The sequence below is a fragment of the Carya illinoinensis genome, chromosome 5 (assembly GCF_018687715.1).
Source record: "Carya illinoinensis cultivar Pawnee chromosome 5, C.illinoinensisPawnee_v1, whole genome shotgun sequence".
NCBI lineage: Eukaryota > Viridiplantae > Streptophyta > Magnoliopsida > Fagales > Juglandaceae > Carya > Carya illinoinensis.
The window spans coordinates 40,236,739-40,254,388 of record NC_056756.1 but is presented as its reverse complement, the minus strand read 5'-3'; the positions used below and the strand labels follow the sequence as shown (position 1 = coordinate 40,254,388).

General features: G+C 32.7%; 2 protein-coding genes across 3 annotated transcripts; both read left to right on the top strand.

Annotated features, from left to right (window-relative positions):
• Positions 1-321: 321 nt before the first annotated feature.
• On the top strand, positions 322-3,679 carry LOC122311772 (tocopherol O-methyltransferase, chloroplastic). 2 transcript variants are annotated; one of them, XM_043126439.1, is made up of 7 exons: positions 322-826; positions 1,271-1,440; positions 2,076-2,180; positions 2,351-2,554; positions 2,841-2,943; positions 3,359-3,498; positions 3,624-3,679. In XM_043126439.1, exons 1-6 carry the CDS (start codon positions 337-339, stop codon positions 3,460-3,462), a joined length of 1,176 nt encoding a protein of 391 aa, XP_042982373.1. In that variant the 5' UTR covers positions 322-336; the 3' UTR covers positions 3,463-3,498; positions 3,624-3,679. The 2 variants fall into 2 exon arrangements, with proteins under 2 accessions (XP_042982373.1, XP_042982372.1); XM_043126438.1 differs by having other exon boundaries at positions 3,359-3,679.
• An 11,133-nt stretch (positions 3,680-14,812) lies between these two features.
• Positions 14,813-15,262, top strand: LOC122310342 (DELLA protein GAIP-B-like). Its single transcript, XM_043124238.1, has one exon. It carries the CDS (start codon positions 14,813-14,815, stop codon positions 15,260-15,262), a length of 450 nt encoding a protein of 149 aa, XP_042980172.1.
• Positions 15,263-17,650: the final 2,388 nt, after the last annotated feature.

Genomic DNA, 17,650 nt, shown 5'->3' with positions numbered 1-17,650 from the left:
CGAGTGGGGAGTAGGTTCGTAGTGCTCCAGCGAGTGGGGATGGAATGGGTTCGACGGATTTGGGAGAGGGGGGGAGAAGGAGACGATATTGGATTTCTGATGGAGATGGGATGGGTTTCCGACGGAGACGGTTGATTCGAATAGAGGAGAGAAGGTGGAGATTTTCGGGAAAGAAGCAAGAGAGGAAGCGAGGGGTCTGATAATGGGAAAGAGGAGGCTGGAGCCGCACCTACGGTAATTCTCATAAAATCATGATGTGTCAAAATTTCACTGGATGGTGTAAAAGAAAGGATGACACACGACCTGTTTGAAGCTTTTCCCTTTTATGAAAGATCTATGCGAGATTTTCTGTTTGACATTGCAAGCATATTGCTCGATATCATTTTTGTACGCAACTCTGGGGGCCACTCACTCTGCTTCCTTAATCCAGCGCCTGAAGAAGCAGCGGAAGGCAGCCACTCAGATTTCTCAATTTCTTCGATGACCTTAGCATTTTCCTCCACGTGTCAACATCTACTCACGTACAGCCTGAAGCCTCAGCTCCAGTTTCTCCCTCCTCGTGCGCCCGCTTCCATGAGAAGGTTGACTTCTGCTCTGGCGTCGGCGACGACACGTGGGGTCGAGGCAGATGCCAAGGACGATGGGGTTGTGCTTAAGAAGGGCATAGCTGAGTTCTACGATGAGTCGTCTGGCGTATGGGAGGACATCTGGGGCGACCACATGCACCATGGCTTCTACGACCCAGGTTCCACGGTTTCTGTTTCGGATCATCGGGCCGCCCAGATCCGTATGATCGAAGAGGCGCTCCGATTCTCCGGAATTTCGGGTCGGTTCCTCTCACTCTCTCACTTCACTCTATCAACAACCTTTTTCTGTTTATGAACTACACGATTGCTGAATGGAAAAACAAAAGAAACGATTATGAAAGCAATCAATGACACTCGTCCAAAGGACTAGGGTGTAATGAATGTCGCACTGGTGTAAATGATGATGTGACATGATGCCAGCTATCTGTTTTGAAAACAAAATGGGTGAAATTTCGAGAATTCGATTTTGGAGAGAGTTTTTCTCTAAACTTTTTTATTAGTAATTTCGGAAGTATAGTTTTTCAATCGGATGTAAACTCTGCTATAAGAAGTTTAAAGGAATTCGTCTGAATTATAGCCCCACCAGAGTTGGGTAGGTCATATGTTTTTATTATCATGTGCTTGTGCTTTTGCTCATGTTTGTGAATGAAAATGAGCTTTCAATATTTTGAATTTGCTTTCAGAGGACCCAAAGAAAAGGCCTGAAAGCGTAGTTGATGTTGGGTGTGGGATTGGAGGAAGCTCCAGGTACCTAGCTAGAAAATTTGAGGCCAAATGCCAAGGTATCACCCTTAGTCCTGTCCAGGCCCAAAGAGCTAATTCTCTTGCTGCTGCTCAAGGACTAGCCGACAAGGTAAATATAATTTTGGTAATTTTCACAATATATATATATATATTTATATATATTTTATATATTGGTAAAGGTGATTATCGAATAACTATTCCGAGGCTTGACATATTGATTCTTTGCCTACTTAGTATTGTCTGAAGCATCACTCCCTTGCCTGGGACAAGAATGTCTCCTGCTTTAAAGAATCATTTTCCTAATATATATTTCAGAAATTTTGTTACAGTCTAATTGATGGTTTTATGTTATAAATCAATTCCAATGGCAGCTTGGGAGGTTTGCAATTTTTAGAAATTTGGGGCAAGGTTTCGAATATGCATGCTGAAGTTATAACTACATATTTTGAGCTTAATTTTTTGTTCAAGCATGTTCATTTTTAATTAGAGCTTTGATCTGATTGGCTGGAATATCTGCATTCTGCCGAAAGGCCTTATGGATAAGACCTACTTGTCTCGTCAATTGGTGGGCGTTATGTAAAATTAGGTGATTCTCCATGTGGCTGCGCAAACCAAAGTTGTATTTTCTTTGTTATTGATGTAACCTATTTATCTCCATTGCATGATTACCTAAACATTCCTGTAACGGCAGACAAGAAGTGTTAGACATAATGTGTTGACTGCAATCATATCAACAATTTGCAGGTTTCCTTTCAAGTTGCGGATGCTTTGGATCAACCCTTTCCTGATGGGCAATTTGACCTCGTGTGGTCCATGGAGAGTGGTGAACACATGCCTGATAAAGCAAAGGTTTTTCTCTCTCTCTTCCATCCCATTAAGTTCACTTCTTTTCAATGCCTGTAGGTTTGACTCTAAAAGCTGAAGATATTTATGCTTGAATTTTCATTTTTACTATATGTTAATGGATTATTGTCCTATATATATAGATCTTAACTTCCTCTCCTCTCTGAAACTGGCAGTTTGTTAATGAGTTGGCTCGAGTTGCAGCCCCTGGAGGAACGATAATAATAGTAACATGGTGCCATAGGGATCTCGCTCCTTCTGAGGAGTCCTTGCAGCCATGGGAGAAAGAGCTTCTGAACAAGATATGTAAAGCTTATTATCTTCCAGCATGGTGTTCTACTGCTGATTATGTGAAACTACTGCAGTCACTTTCTCTCCAGGTAATTAATCTCCTGCCCTATTGGATGGAAAAAAGAGCTCGAAACTCAAGTTTTAGCCCAAGAATTTGTCCACTCATTACCTTTTGTTTGAGTCCACTTTTACTTCTAAAAAACATGTCAAAGCCCTTGTTTTGATCGATTAAAGTTGCAAGTTAATGTGACCTTTGATAGTTTGTTTTAGTTTGCATCTTGTCCCTGGAAAAATACTTCAATTGTGTACATGTAACAATAAGTTCCTTAGCCACCCAAAGGAAAAAATAAAATAAATTATTTACCATCATGGCAGGATATCAAGGCAGCAGATTGGTCTCAAAATGTTGCCCCATTTTGGCCGGCAGTGATACGGTCTGCATTGACATGGAAGGGCCTAACATCAATGTTGCGAAGTGGTAAGTTTAATAACAATCCTTGTGGCATTTATAATTCATTCCCTTTAAGTCTCTTGAGATTTATTTTCTTATATTAAAGAAAAAGTCTCTTGATATTTATTTATTTCTTTTGTTAGCGAGTTACACAAATATCAGTGAATCTTAAATCCATCATCTCAGCCTCTACCAATTCTTATACGGAGAAAGTGCCATTTCAATGAAATCATTTCCTACACACTGAATCTGCCTGTAGTAAAATCTTCAGTAATTTTGTTTAAACAGGATAATCTTATTCTTAAACATTAAATCTTTACCTGCTTGAAAATTTTGCTATATCTATTCTTACCTTCAGCGAAATGACTCCAATTGCTAAAGACAGAGCGTTAACTTTCACTAAACCCAATTTCTTAGTTGTGCCTAATTACGAGTGTATCAGGACTAAAAACCATAAAAGGAGCGTTGGCAATGCCTTTGATGATCGAAGGATATAAGAAGGATCTAATTAAATTTGCCATTATTACATGTCGAAAGCTGGAATAGTCACAAGAGGTGGCGATATGCAGGAGGATGAATAAGGTTTGCACTGATGATGCAACCGAGTCTTTGTTTGTAGTTATGAAGGTGTTTTCTGTTTGTCATTTTCTTCGTACTGATATTTGTGTGGCGCATATTATACTAACTAGTAACTGCATTGGTTGCAGTCTTTGAAATAATTTCTGACTCAAGCTTGGGAAATGCATAAGAAGTTCCACCTGTATTCTTGATTCCAAGAACCCTGTTTATACTTTCAAGTTGCTTGTTACACAGTTCTTTAAAGCACATTCTCATTCCTCTCAAAAACTAGCCTTTTTCGTTTAAAATAAGAGTTGCAGTGAGCTGTTGGGTCTAATGTTGAATGAAAATACTTTGGGTTTATCATTTAATTTCAATTGAATGGTGGTGAAGATTTCAATTGAATGGTGGTGAAGAAAGGAGACAGTCATGGCTCATACGAGTGTAATCGGTCCGGTCCAATCCGGTTCACAGATCAAAAATTTTGGTCCATGATTTTTCTGGACGGGACCGATTACTGCTAGGGACCGGACCGGACTGTTAATTATCAATCCAGTCAATCTAATTAGTCCAATTTAGTTCATAGGAGTTAGGAACATTTTTCCTCTTTTTTTTTTTTTTGAAAAATTAATTAATACAAAAAATTAATTAAATTAGTAGAATGTACATATAATGCAAGTCTACTATATAAACCTATAATCCATGCAAGTCTACTAAATTAATATAAATGTATATATATATATATATAATATCGTTAAAAAGCGTGTTTCTCACATGCAATGGACATTTGGCAATTTTTTAAATCAAACTTGTTAAGAAATTGTATTTATCACGTATTTATATGTTTAGATAAGATGAGATAAGATAATATATATGTGAATGGTATTGAAATTATTTGTGAATAGTAGTAAAATTATATGAGTTAAAATATTTTATAAGGTTTTGGAAAAGGTGAGAGAAAAAATTGAATAAAAATATTATAAAGTTAAAATATTATTAGAATATAATTTTTTAATATAATTTTTGTTTTGGGATTTAAAAAATTTAAATTATTTTTTGTATTTTGTTTAGAAGTTTTAGAAAATTGTAATGATTAGATGAAAAAAATTAGAAATCGAAAAGTATTTATATTTGAATAATGTTTATATGTTGAGATGAAATGTGATGAGATTAGAGAAGAACTATGTTATAATTTTATTTTCTTTTTTGTAAGAGGGTGAGACTTTTAGATTAAAGAAACACTACTTTGCTGCCAGTGCCTGTATTGTGCTGCTCAAGTGTATCGCTCAGCATTTTTTATTTTTTTTAATGTTTTTTACTTAATGATTAAGAAAGTAATTTTTAGTTTATTGATATATTTTTTTATTTTTAAAAATATTTAAAAATATTAAAATAATATAATAAAATAACACAAAAAAATAAAATAAAATCCTACCAAGTGTGCTAGCGGTCAAATGGGTGCCCGAGTAGCACTGCTCCTTAGATTACTTCAACCCGTCAAAATCTACTTTTTTCGTTCAATAGCTCAACTTTGGCTGACATAGTTAAGAGGGATTAGATATTGTAGTTCGCTGCAATGAAAAATATTGGTGTTTAATTGATTATTTATTTTAAAAGTTTAAATAGATGGAATGAAATATGTTTAACTATTTATATTATATCTTAAACTCTCATTTATGCCTCAGCCGAACTACCACTTAATAAATTGGTCAAATACATATAATATTTAATTAAATAGAATAGAATGTATAGTTAAGATTGACTTTTACTCTGATATCACGTTAAACCACCGTTATCTTAAAAGAGCTTAAGTTTATTATTTAGATTATATCTCAATAAAAGGTTGCATCATGAGGCATTTGAAAGAACCAAAGCAACTCAAACATGATTGATTACTTGCAAGAAAGTATGCAACATTGATGCAAAGAACTTTCAATCTCAAAGAGAAAAATATAGAAAGCTAGTAAAGTTGCTGTCTTGAAGCTACGTCAATCATATGTTTCTGGCTCCCATAGTTTTCACATTGCTTCTTTGGTGTAGACATATAATAAGAGCGTGATAAAGGCCTTTAAGTTGGTCATCAATATAGACTTTAATGCATTTATAGCAATGTGTAAGCCCTTTTAAGTACGTATTGCACAAAAGAGGTGAGAATGATGAAAAGAATGGCTAGAGAGAGAGAGAGAGAGAGAGAGAGTTGAAAAGTAGTTTGTCATTAAGGCCTTTAATTTAGTTGTCTATTGTATAAGGTGCATTAATTTGCTTTTATCCGAAAATTACAAAAGAAATGTATTTATCTATGTATTTTCAAATTCATTTTACTATGAATGATAATTAATTTTTTATTACTTGATTTATTTAAATTCTTTTTATTTATTTTAAATACTTTCTTTAACTAATTTACAATGTTCTCATATATTTTAATATTTACATTATCTCTCCATCTTCAATATCTTCATCACCCAAAAACTGATATGAAACAAAACTTCATCAATGGTAATGGACTCTGAAAATAGTTTTAGTAAAAAGAACACTTGTCAGCCTTTTTTCTCCATCCAAATAAGTGGGATTTTTCAAGACTTTGTTAGTAACAGAACCAAAATTATGAAAACAGAAATGCTATTGTCACCGAGATATGGGTCTGATAATTTTTTTTTTTTTTCACTTAATAATTAAGCAAATATTTTTTTAATAATGTTCTGAATTTTTTTAAAAAATATTAAAAAAAAAAACAAACAAACAAACATTTCTATTCTGTCGGAAGCCGTCCTACATTCTCGCACGGCTTTTATGAAGAAAAGATGTTCCAATGTACCTTGTGGTTTGAGCTGTCAACTTTTATTTTTGTGTCTGATAGTTGAGGTGGAACTTAAAATTAACAACTACCCATCGTACGTGTTTAACGACTTTTCCAGCTTCTGTGTTCTGTTAATTTGGTTTGGAAATGCAGTGGGAATGGTTCTCATGTAATTAATTCATCTCTCACGTTTGGAGATCATTGAATTGTACAACCACCGGATTATCGTTACGTGCTCGTGCTCTCACCACTCATGTTTGGTGAATCAAGATAGCTCCGAACGTCTTGTCTTGTTTGTCATGTAAAAGGACTCATCGAAACGGCCAAAAATCCAACCGTTGTTGGGGTTGGGAACTTGGGATAATTCTCTCTTAGTAAGCAAATGATATATATTAGAGTCATGCTAGCTGTCGTTCAGTAATGATTATTACTAAGCAAATGACATATATTAGAGTCATGCTAACCGTCGTTCAGTAATGATTGATTATTAGTAAGCAAATGATTATATATATTAGAGTCATGCTAGCTGTCGTTCGGTAATGATTATTAGGTGTGTTGCCTGCCACAATCTTTTTTTTTTTAATATTTTTTTAACATATTTAAATATTTTTTTTAAAATGTACTAATATATTAAAAATCACTTATTTAACCATTAAATAAAAAATTAAAAAAATATAAATAGGTCAATAAATCTAGATGCATAGTAATATTTTCTTATACATTAATTATATAAAAGAGAGAGCCGAACCTTGATAAAAAGCCTTGTTACAAATTCAAACATTGTGCAAATTTAAAAAGAAAAATTTGAAAAATAAAGTTAAGATTCTTGGATCCTGAATTTTCATAAAAATGTCACTATCAGGATAATAGATTTAGTAGTCTATATTTCCGTTGGATTTTACATATAGTCTTATATTATCTTATCTCAACATCTAAACACCATTTAAATTTAAATATTTTTAAATTTTAAATTTTTAACTTTTTCATCGAATTATTACAACTTTTACGAACTTTCAAACAAAACACAAAAACTAATTCAACTTTTTCAAATTTAAAAATAATTATATTAAAAGATTATATTTTAACAATATTTTAATTTTATAATATTTTTATTCAATTTTTTTCCATTTATTTTTCAAAATCTCATAAAATATCTTAAATCAAATGATTTCACTACTATATAATCATATCTCATATGTATAACCAAAGGCTAAATTGTTAAGAGATATTGGGGAAGGCCTTCGTTGGCTGTATTGGGGAATCCATCAATTAGGAACTCGATCCAAATTCTATGGTAAGAGATATTGGATTGATTGTAGTATTTTCGGCAACTGAAGATCTCTAAGAGGAGTAGTCTCAGATGTAGAGCCAATAAAGTTGTAGGAGTGGTATGCATAACAATGGTAGGTGTTGGGATGAGGCAGTGTAGGCAACTCACTGAGTCACAAGCAGCATTATCGACATGTGATGGTCATGGACTAACGGAAAGTCTCCACTTTCATACATTAGATTTGAAAGAAAAATCCTGAGAAAAAAGCTAGTTTGTGACGCCCCCAAATCCCTATGCCCGAACACGGGGAAAATGAGACGTCTAGATGGTGACAACCCGGGTCACCATCCCATCGACGGGTGCCGAGTGTGTGCAAGGCAACATATGTGTACAGAGAAACACGTAGCGGATAACGAAAGTCGTAACTAAGTACCAGAATTTTTCTTAACGTAATACAAGCTGTTTAAAACATACATAGATAAAATATTACAAAACACAAATACAGTTTCAACAAATATAAAACACCGCATCAGCAGCCCGGCGGAGCCGCATCCTCGGGCTCAGCCTCCTCCTCTTCGTCCTCTAACTCTGCACCAAAGGCTACGGAACCAAAAATGGTACCGCAGGTAAGTAAAACCCAAACACTATCAGATAAAAATACATAAAACTCAAACAAGATGCATGATACATGCCCAATGCACAAAGCCCATAAAACACAAGTTTTCCACACACGCCAAAAACCCATTTGTCCCAAAAACACATCTTTTCCGAAAAACACGCCAAAAGTCCATTTGGCCCAATATCTCGCCAGAAGTCCATCCGGCCCACGCCAAAAGTCTCATTTGGCCTCACAAACCATTATCCAATTTTAACCGCGTGCACCATGACCTCCCCTAGGGGTCATCCGCACACCCTGGCTCCAGGCCGGAAAAGCTTTTCCGGCCAAACGGCCGGCCGATTGGGGGTGAGTTTTGGAGGGGTGGTACACCGGAGGGAGGGGAAGAGAATGGGACCGGTGGGGGGTCAAACGGTGGCCGGACGGGAGAAAAGAAGAGAGAAGAAAAAAGAAAAAGAAGAAAAAAGAAAAAGAAAGGAAAAAGAAAAAGAAAAAGAAAAAGAAGAAAAAAGAAAAAGAAAGGAAAAAGAAAAGAAGGGAAAAAGAAAAAAGGAAAAAGATGTAAAAAGAAATGAGATCCAATCCTCATTCCGGGAAACGAAACTAAACCGCCAAAAAGATTAAAAACCACAAAACAACTTAAAGAAATAAAACACAACCTCAAATAAATTAAATTAAATTAAAACCCAATTTTAAAACGTAAATAAATTAAAATAATAAACTAATATATTAATTAAATAAAAATGATTATTTAAGCGAAAATACACTTAAAAGCGGGTCATCACATAGTTTGTCCACTCAAGTATACTGCTCAAATGTAGGGGTGAGATTCGGCTGGTCAGGACCGGCCAAACCGACCAGTCCGGTTTGGTCCAATTTTGGAAGGACCGAACTCAGTTTGATTCCAGTGCATGGATTTTCCACCCCGGACCGAATCGAATGAAAAATAAAAATAAAATAGAATTTATATATATTATTTATATAAATAATTTTATAAATTAATTATATAATTTTTACCTAATACTAATACTAATATTTATACTAATACTAATAGTCTAATATGGTATTAAACAAAATAATACTAATAGTCTAATATTATAATATACTATAGTTATACTAATATAGACATAGTTATATTAAATACTATATGTAATACTAATACTTATACTAATATAGTTATAACTAAATCACTATAACTATATATTTAGTATGAATGTATTATTATATTCTTTAATGTATAACTATAATATATAGTACTAGTAGATATTAATATATTAACATATTATAAGAGTTATAGTATAAATTATAATATAGAAAATATAATATACTAAATCACTATAACAGTATAACTAATACTAATATATAGCTATACTATTAGTCTACTATTAATATTATTAGTCTATTATATAGTCTAAGATTCTCAATTATAATATAGGTTATATAGCTATAACTAATACTAATATTATTAATACTAATAATGTAGAAAATAGTTATACTAACTGATTAATTCAACATAACTAATATTACTAATATAATATAACTATACTAAATTACTAATAGTCTAATACTAATACTATTATATAGTTAATACTAATATATAGCTATATAGTATACTTATACAATTGTACTAAGACTCTTAATCTATTATATAGTCTAAGACTCAATTTTAATATAGGTTATATAGTTATAACTAATCCTAATATTATTAATACTAATAATGTAAAAAATAGTTATACAAACTGACTTATTCAACATAACTAATATAATATAGCTATACTAAATTATTAATAGTCTAATACTAATACTATTATATAATTATACTAATCATAAATTCATAATAACTAAATCATTATAAGTTTATAACTATATATATTTAGTATCAATGTATTATTATATTTTTTAATGTATAACTATTAACTATAATATATGGTACTAGTATATATATTAATATATTAACATATTATAAGAGTTATGGTATAAATTATAATATATTATATATGTATAAATTTATAATAGTATTAATATAGTTAACTTAATATGTAATATGTTAGTATTAAATCACTATAACTACATAGAATATTAGTAATAAGAGTATTAGTATTATTTAATAGTTTGACATAGGGTATTAATAAGAGGAATGCTATATATCATCTCACACCATACATTTTATATATTAAAATATTATTTTTTATTTTATTTTATTCTTATTAAACTAATTGAATTATTCTATTTATCATCCACACACTATATATTTATTATAGAAAAAATGAAAAAAAAATTAAAATAAGTGTGGTGTGTGAAGTGTGAGGATGACAAGAAGAATTTGCCTATTAAAAAATGTGTGGGATTTGAAGAGATACAGTAAAACTAGTATATTACATATAGTATTACTATTAATACATATAGTTATTAGTTATAGTATTAGTACTAGTGTATTATTAGTTATAGTAAATAAGTTAATAACTATTATAAATTTACTATATACTAATAGACTAATAGTATTAGCGTATTACTAATATATATATAATAGTATACTATATGTATATATATTAAATATATCACAATATAATTACATAAGTATCAAACAAAATACCATGGGATTAAAAAAAAAAAAAAGTCAAGGGTGGACCAAACGACCCCTTAGGGAGCTCGGTCCAGTTCGGTCCACAAAACCTCCTCGGACCGGACTAGACCGAACTCACCCCTACTCAAATGTACTGCTCAGTAAAAAAAAAAAAAAAATTTACTTAATGATTGAGGATGTAATTTTTAATATATTGATGTATTTTTTATTTTTTAAAAATATTTAAAAAATATGAAAAGAAAAAAGTGTTGTAAAATTACATTGTTGTAAAATAAATTGTATGACCACCTTGAGCTAGCCATCAAATGCACAGTGCATAGTGCTAACATAGTGAGCTAGCCGTCAAATGCATAGTGCATAGTGCTAGCATAGTACTAGCATAGTGAGAATGCATTGTGCTAGTCGTCAAAAGCATAGTCCCCTTTGTACTTCTATATATATCGTTAAATCCTTTAAGAAATTCATAAGTTTCATAATCTCTCTGAGTTCTATCTCTTTCTCTCTCCTTTCGATAGTTTTATAACACGTTATCAGCACGATTACTCTCCGTCTCTATCTTGCTCCCTCTTCTCTTCTCCCAATTCCATCACGTTTGACTCTAGATCAGATGAGGATCTGATGAAGTTTTCGTAAGCAGCTAGCTAGCTCTCAGTCTCCTATGCTTCGCAAGCCAGGTATGTTACCAGCTACCAATTTCGTATTGAAAAACCATATACATACATACACAATCCTTTTAGCCTTTTCCTGTTTGTTAATCTGCATGCGCACCTCCTTTCTTTGTGTTCGGAATAGATCTTTCACTTCTCGTGTCCTTGCCTTTTCTAGATCATTATTTATTTGTTGTTTCTCTGATCAAGCATAGAGTTGAAAGTTTTACGTTTTATGGGTTAGATCTTGTGAATCTTTTCTTAGTTGTCAGGAAGTTGCTTAAGCACCTGTTTTTGATGCTCAAGGATGTTTATATATTTCTTTAAGAATTGGATTTCAAAGTCTATGTTGAGTTGGAAAGCGTCTTTGTTATTTGATGTATAAGCAGGAAAGGTTTGGTTTCGTGTGATTCTCATGGCTGTATTTTTTTGAATTGGGTTAACTTTGGGATAGTTTTGGGGGTTTAAGAAAGTCCATCTGACAAATTATTAGTTGTATTTCTGGTTCTCGCTTTGTGATCCTTGATTGTTAAGGAGCTTTGTGATCATTGTTTTCTCGAGAGACAGAGGCCAGAATGGCACTACTGGATCCGCTGCAATGAAGCAAAACCAAATTCTGTGACCCATATGGATTCAATTCGAGTAGGCTGATAAACTAATTAGTAAAAGAACTAGCCCTGATTAATATATTACAATTATTGGAAAGAAGAAAGAAATATTGAACGAAGAGACCTTAAAATAATCACAGCCAACTGGAAGATGAGCTTGTGAATGTGGGGTACATCAAATGGGTCAGCCAAGTGGATGAGGACAGCGTAAATATTAAAGAAAGAAAAAAAAATTTCAAATATGGCATGCCGTGGGGCCCTCAATGTGTGTGTTGGGTGAGATCACAAGCATGGTAAGTTCATGGTTCAATGATTCTCTGAAAGTGCTGGAAGCCAATATTCATTATATGTGGTCATCCAAAGGGGGAGTGTTGTAAAATAACATTGTTGTAAAATAAATTGTATGATCACCTTGAGCTAGCCATCAAATGCACAATGCATAGTGCTAGCATAGTGAGCTAGCCGTCAAATGCATAGTGTATAGTGTTAGCATAGTACTAATATAGTGAGAATGCATAGTGCTACTCATCAAAAGCATAGTCCCTTTTGTACTTATATATATATCTTTAAATCCTTTAAGAAATTCATAAGTTTCATAATCTCTCTGAGTTCTATCTCTTTAAAAGAGATTTTTTTTTTTTGGCCACAGCGGCATAGCCAGCGGTAACTCATAACTTTTTTACGAGAAAACCTGAAGACCAGCCCATTTGATTTTAGAAGAAAACTAGCCCTCCAATAGAAGCTCGCCACGTAAGCATTTTTATCACCATTACCATGTATTTGCTTACACTCGAACAACAATCCGTATCTCGCTTTCTTCCTATTCGAACCCAAACTCATACTCACCATACTGCATCCCAACCCAAACTCGACGGCACCCCACTCATCCCCGACGGCAGAGAACACGACAACTACCTCTTGAAAGAGCTCCATCTCACAAACCCACCCTCCCAAAACCCTATCGATGGACTCACTACGACCTTACCAATCAAGAGCACGCTCTTCCAATCAACGTGGTGGCCTCCCCTTTCTCGCTTAATCTTGGGATTACTTTTGCATTCCCAATTTGAAGTTGTTTGAGTGGATAAGATAGCATCTCTCCACTTCCACTTCAATCTACCTGCTTTTAGTGAAATCAGAGGTGGCTGAGCTTCATTCTCCACTTCTTCTCCTTCACTAGTTTCTTTCAAGTATTTTTTTTTCTTTTTGATTTTTTTAACTGGAAACTTTTTGTGGATTTGCTACTGGGTCTCCCCCTCTCTCTCTCTCTCTCTAGAAGTATCAAGAAGTCAAACTCACTTCGTATTGTTATTGTTTCTTGTTAATTTGTGTTGGTTATTGCTGTTGATGAATTTTCTGCATGTAGTTGGGTTTGGTCTAAAGGTGTGCATCTGCTTTTGATGCTATGTTGCTGGATTGTGCCTATAATTTCCATGAATTGGATTGTGTCTGGATTGTTTCACATGGGAAGGCTCTTTAGTTGCAGGGGTAGAAGGTTTTTGTTTAGATGGATTTTAATCAAGTGTAAAATGAATAGATGATGAGTTTTTGTTCTTTTTTCAAATTTCTTACATGTCTTTACATAAGTGGAGGGCTTTTTTTTCACATCTTCAGATAGGTTGGTCTGAAGCGTTTCTCGTATAACTATTTTACAACCCTTAGTGATATAGTTAAGTAAATTTAAAATCATATTTAATAATTTGATACATCTATATTAGTTAATGAGTAGTGTTATATGTACTTACAATTTTATTTATAAAAAACTTACAAAGACTCATTTTATCAGTTTCATTTTGAGATTCATCTTTTGAATTTCAAATTTTATAATTTTTAGTCTATTAATAGCTGACATATGGAAAAATAAATTTTTTATAAAATTTTCTTAAATATAATTAACATTTTTTATTAGTTGATTGTAAAAAGAGTTGTATGTATATGATCGTCTAAGTCTAACTGCTAAATATCGCCCTTGGTCCTTTCTCTAGTTTGTGGTCACAACCTAGCTAGCCAATCTCCACGACACTCTCATGGCACGTGTGATTGATGTCTCGTTACAATATGCATGAATCTCATACAATACCTTCTCTTCTCTTCACGTGGCAAATAAACCTCAACGATTTCCATACTTGGAGTCAAAGACTAACGGTTCACACCATTTTGGTCTTAGCATTGTGCAAGTTATTTGGAGAAATTGTTGGGGTTCTCGTATTTTCGTTTGTAATTTTATAGTTTTAATAAAATTACATTATATTACCAAAAGAGATATTTTTACATTAATAATAAGCATGTTGCGTCTTCCCTAAGTTATATCTTCCATTCATGCATTTATAGATGAAAAATAAATTTACAAGTATGTTTAGCCATACACTAAGCACAATGTTGATGTAGAAAGTATGTCACATCAACTAATATATAAAAAAAGAAAAATGCTGCATGCAAGTGCCGGGTGTAACCGGCTTGCAAGCGGCTTGCCTACATCATCTAATAAAACTGTGCGTTTTTCATCTATTTACATTTTTACTCTCCATTTCCTTCAATCTCCATCTCTCTCTCAATTTCGATCCCCCCTCTCTCCCTAATCCCTGCAACTCCATCTCCGCTAACCTCTCCCTCTCCCACTCTATCTCGTTTCCTCATTCCTCTTCTTTTGCAAGCCGGTAACCCTAAATCCATTCATTTCTTCCTTTCTTTCCCAACCCCCACTTCAAACCCTTTCTCTTCCCCCACTCGTCAGCGCTGACAGAAATGAGGCCCAACCAAACTGTGGCTTGGACGAGCTCTTGGCTGTGTTGGGGTACCAGGTGAGGTCCTTCGACATGGCCGAGGTTGCCCAGAAGCTTGAACTGCCCGACGATTTGATGTGTAATGCTCAAGGAGATGGCCTCTCTCAACTCACATACAAGACTGTTCATTACAACCCCTACGATCTATCAACATGGCTACAGAGCATGCTCTCTGAGTTCAACCCACTTCCTGTCAATGGTTTCAATCCCATGGTGCCACACGCCACCGGCGTCATCGCTCCACCCGCTCCCCTCGACGATTCTCTACTTGCTCCGACTGAATCATCCACCATCACCTCCATTGATTTTGATCAAGAAAACAATATTAATCACTCCAGTACGTTGCGTACAGTCAATAGCTCTGACAAATTTCTTCCGCTTCAAGCTCAAACCCAGACGCTTCAAGCTCAAACAGTATTAATCACCCTCTTCCACTTCAAGCTCAAACCCAGACGCCAACTGACATTGCGTAATGGTTTTTAGAGAATTAAATAATAATAAAAAAAAAAAAACACAGAATCCACTACTTCTCAATGGATAGCTTGGACTGAATGGGAAGAAGGCTGCGATGAGTTGAGATTTGGTTTTTATTTTCTTTAAACGAAATGGAAAGAAGACGGTAAATGGGATTTTTTTTTATTTTTAATAAATGCTGACGTCAGCCGACTGCACGGCGATTGTATTTGACGACTGTACGTCGCAGAATTGGTAAAAAAATTGAGTAAAGCTATAGCTACCAAGTCAGGACCCAAATTTGGATTTGGATAAGTGTATTTCATCTTTTTTATTTATTTATTTTTTTACATGCATTTTTTTAACATCTTTAAATATTTTTTTATAAAAAAAATACAACATCATTAAAAAAAACTTCTTTAATTACTAAGTAAAAAAAAAAAAAAATTGCATCAGGACACATTATTCGAAACTCAACTTCGGTGGATTTAGCATTTCTAAAAAAAATTTGTCTTTAAACTATTTTGTAACTGATATGGTTTGACAGTAAGTACTGTATTTACACAAACTTGAAGGCATGAGAACTCTTTATAAATAATGAAGATGACCATTGATGTCATGTTACATGCAAGAATAGAGAACCTTAAAAAAATATTTATAAATTGTTTGTTAATTTGGAATACATTGAAGAAGAGGACAGAGGATTTGGGTAAACATATTTATCTCGTGTCCACTAGGGTGGGATCTTTACAACATGTAAAGGGATTAGGAAGACCATGGAGTCATTAACATCTTTTTACCCAAAAGTAGGACGGGTGATATCATACGAGAAACGGAAAAATCTATCAATTATCATTCTTATTATTATATTTTTAATATTTTTTGACGTGACGTTAAATGATTGGTCCACAAATAAAATATAATAAATAATTTCTAATTATTTAATATCACATAACGAGATGATGATGATAAAATAGATAATGAGTAGCGTTACTTACGAAAAAAAAGGAGAAAAAATGTAGGGAATCATGTTCTTTGGTTCATGGCTATAAGACGGGATAAAACTCTTCCTATCTCAATTCTCAAATGTTATTACTAAATAACCAACAGAATCAATGACATTCCATACCATTTATAGGATGAAGCTCTCTCTTTAAAGGGTTTTCTTTGGATACAGTCTCAGTTGAATTTAACCTTACCGAACTAGATTTTTTAGATGAGGAACATGCATTCCTCATTTAATAAATTCAATAAATAATATTATTTTTATCTCGTCATCTATAATTACGCGACACATTTTAAGTGATTTCATAACAAATTAAGAACATGTCGAATAACAAAGATCAACATAAACCGAATCTAAATTTAAGGTAATTAATGGACAACTACTCTTTGAGATCAAATGTGTTGGTTGGAATAATAATAATAATAATATTATTATTATTATTAAATAATATCATGCTGTCAATTAAAGTTGTAACAGTCTGGAATCGTGATTCCCACGTCCAAGGGTGTGGGTGGGACACCTGAATAATACTCATTAGCCCCACCTTTTCCTTTTATAAAAAGCATACAAATCCTCCCCATGTCCCCTTCCTTTTGGCAAGTACCATTCCTGCTCACCTATATAAATTTATACAAAAAAAATATATATAATAAAATAAAAAGAAAAAGAAAAAGAAAAAGAAAAAGAGAAGACAAAGAAATGAAAAACAGTATAACAGAAGCATCTGAAAAAGGAAGATTGGCAATGACCCAAAAAGAAAAAACCAAAAAATAAAAAATATATGGGCCCACGAATCGATAGTTTTGTGTAGAAATTAATGTATAATTATATATTTATAATTGTTTTTACAAATTGTTTTAAAATTAAATAATATAATTATTTTATTTTATTTAATCTAAATTTTATTTAATATAACTTTAATTTTACACAATTATTATCCATTTGAAATAAAGTTATAAAACAATTCTAAAAGGTTGTAAGTTTTACATATTAGAATTAAAAAAATAAAGCATCTATTATACTATTTATATGATATAATTTAATTTATGAAATTTAAAATTTATTTTTTAAATTAAATTATACCATGTAAATATTATATGATGAAGGGCATTATCATTACTCTATTTTTATATAAGTGAACAAAAAAAATGACATAAAAATAAAATTTAATATTCATAGAAAAATTATATTTTTATGAATAAAAATATTTTTATTGATTTAGCATATGCTACCAAATAACTCACAAGAACGTGATATTTTTCCGGAAAAAAGACATCCACGTGTTTTGACGTGGCGACAAATTCTTAAAAAAAAAAAAAAAACCGACACTTTAATTTTTTTAAAATAATTTTATTCATCATTTTTATATATTATACATTATATTTATTTTTTTATTAAATATATTATGCATA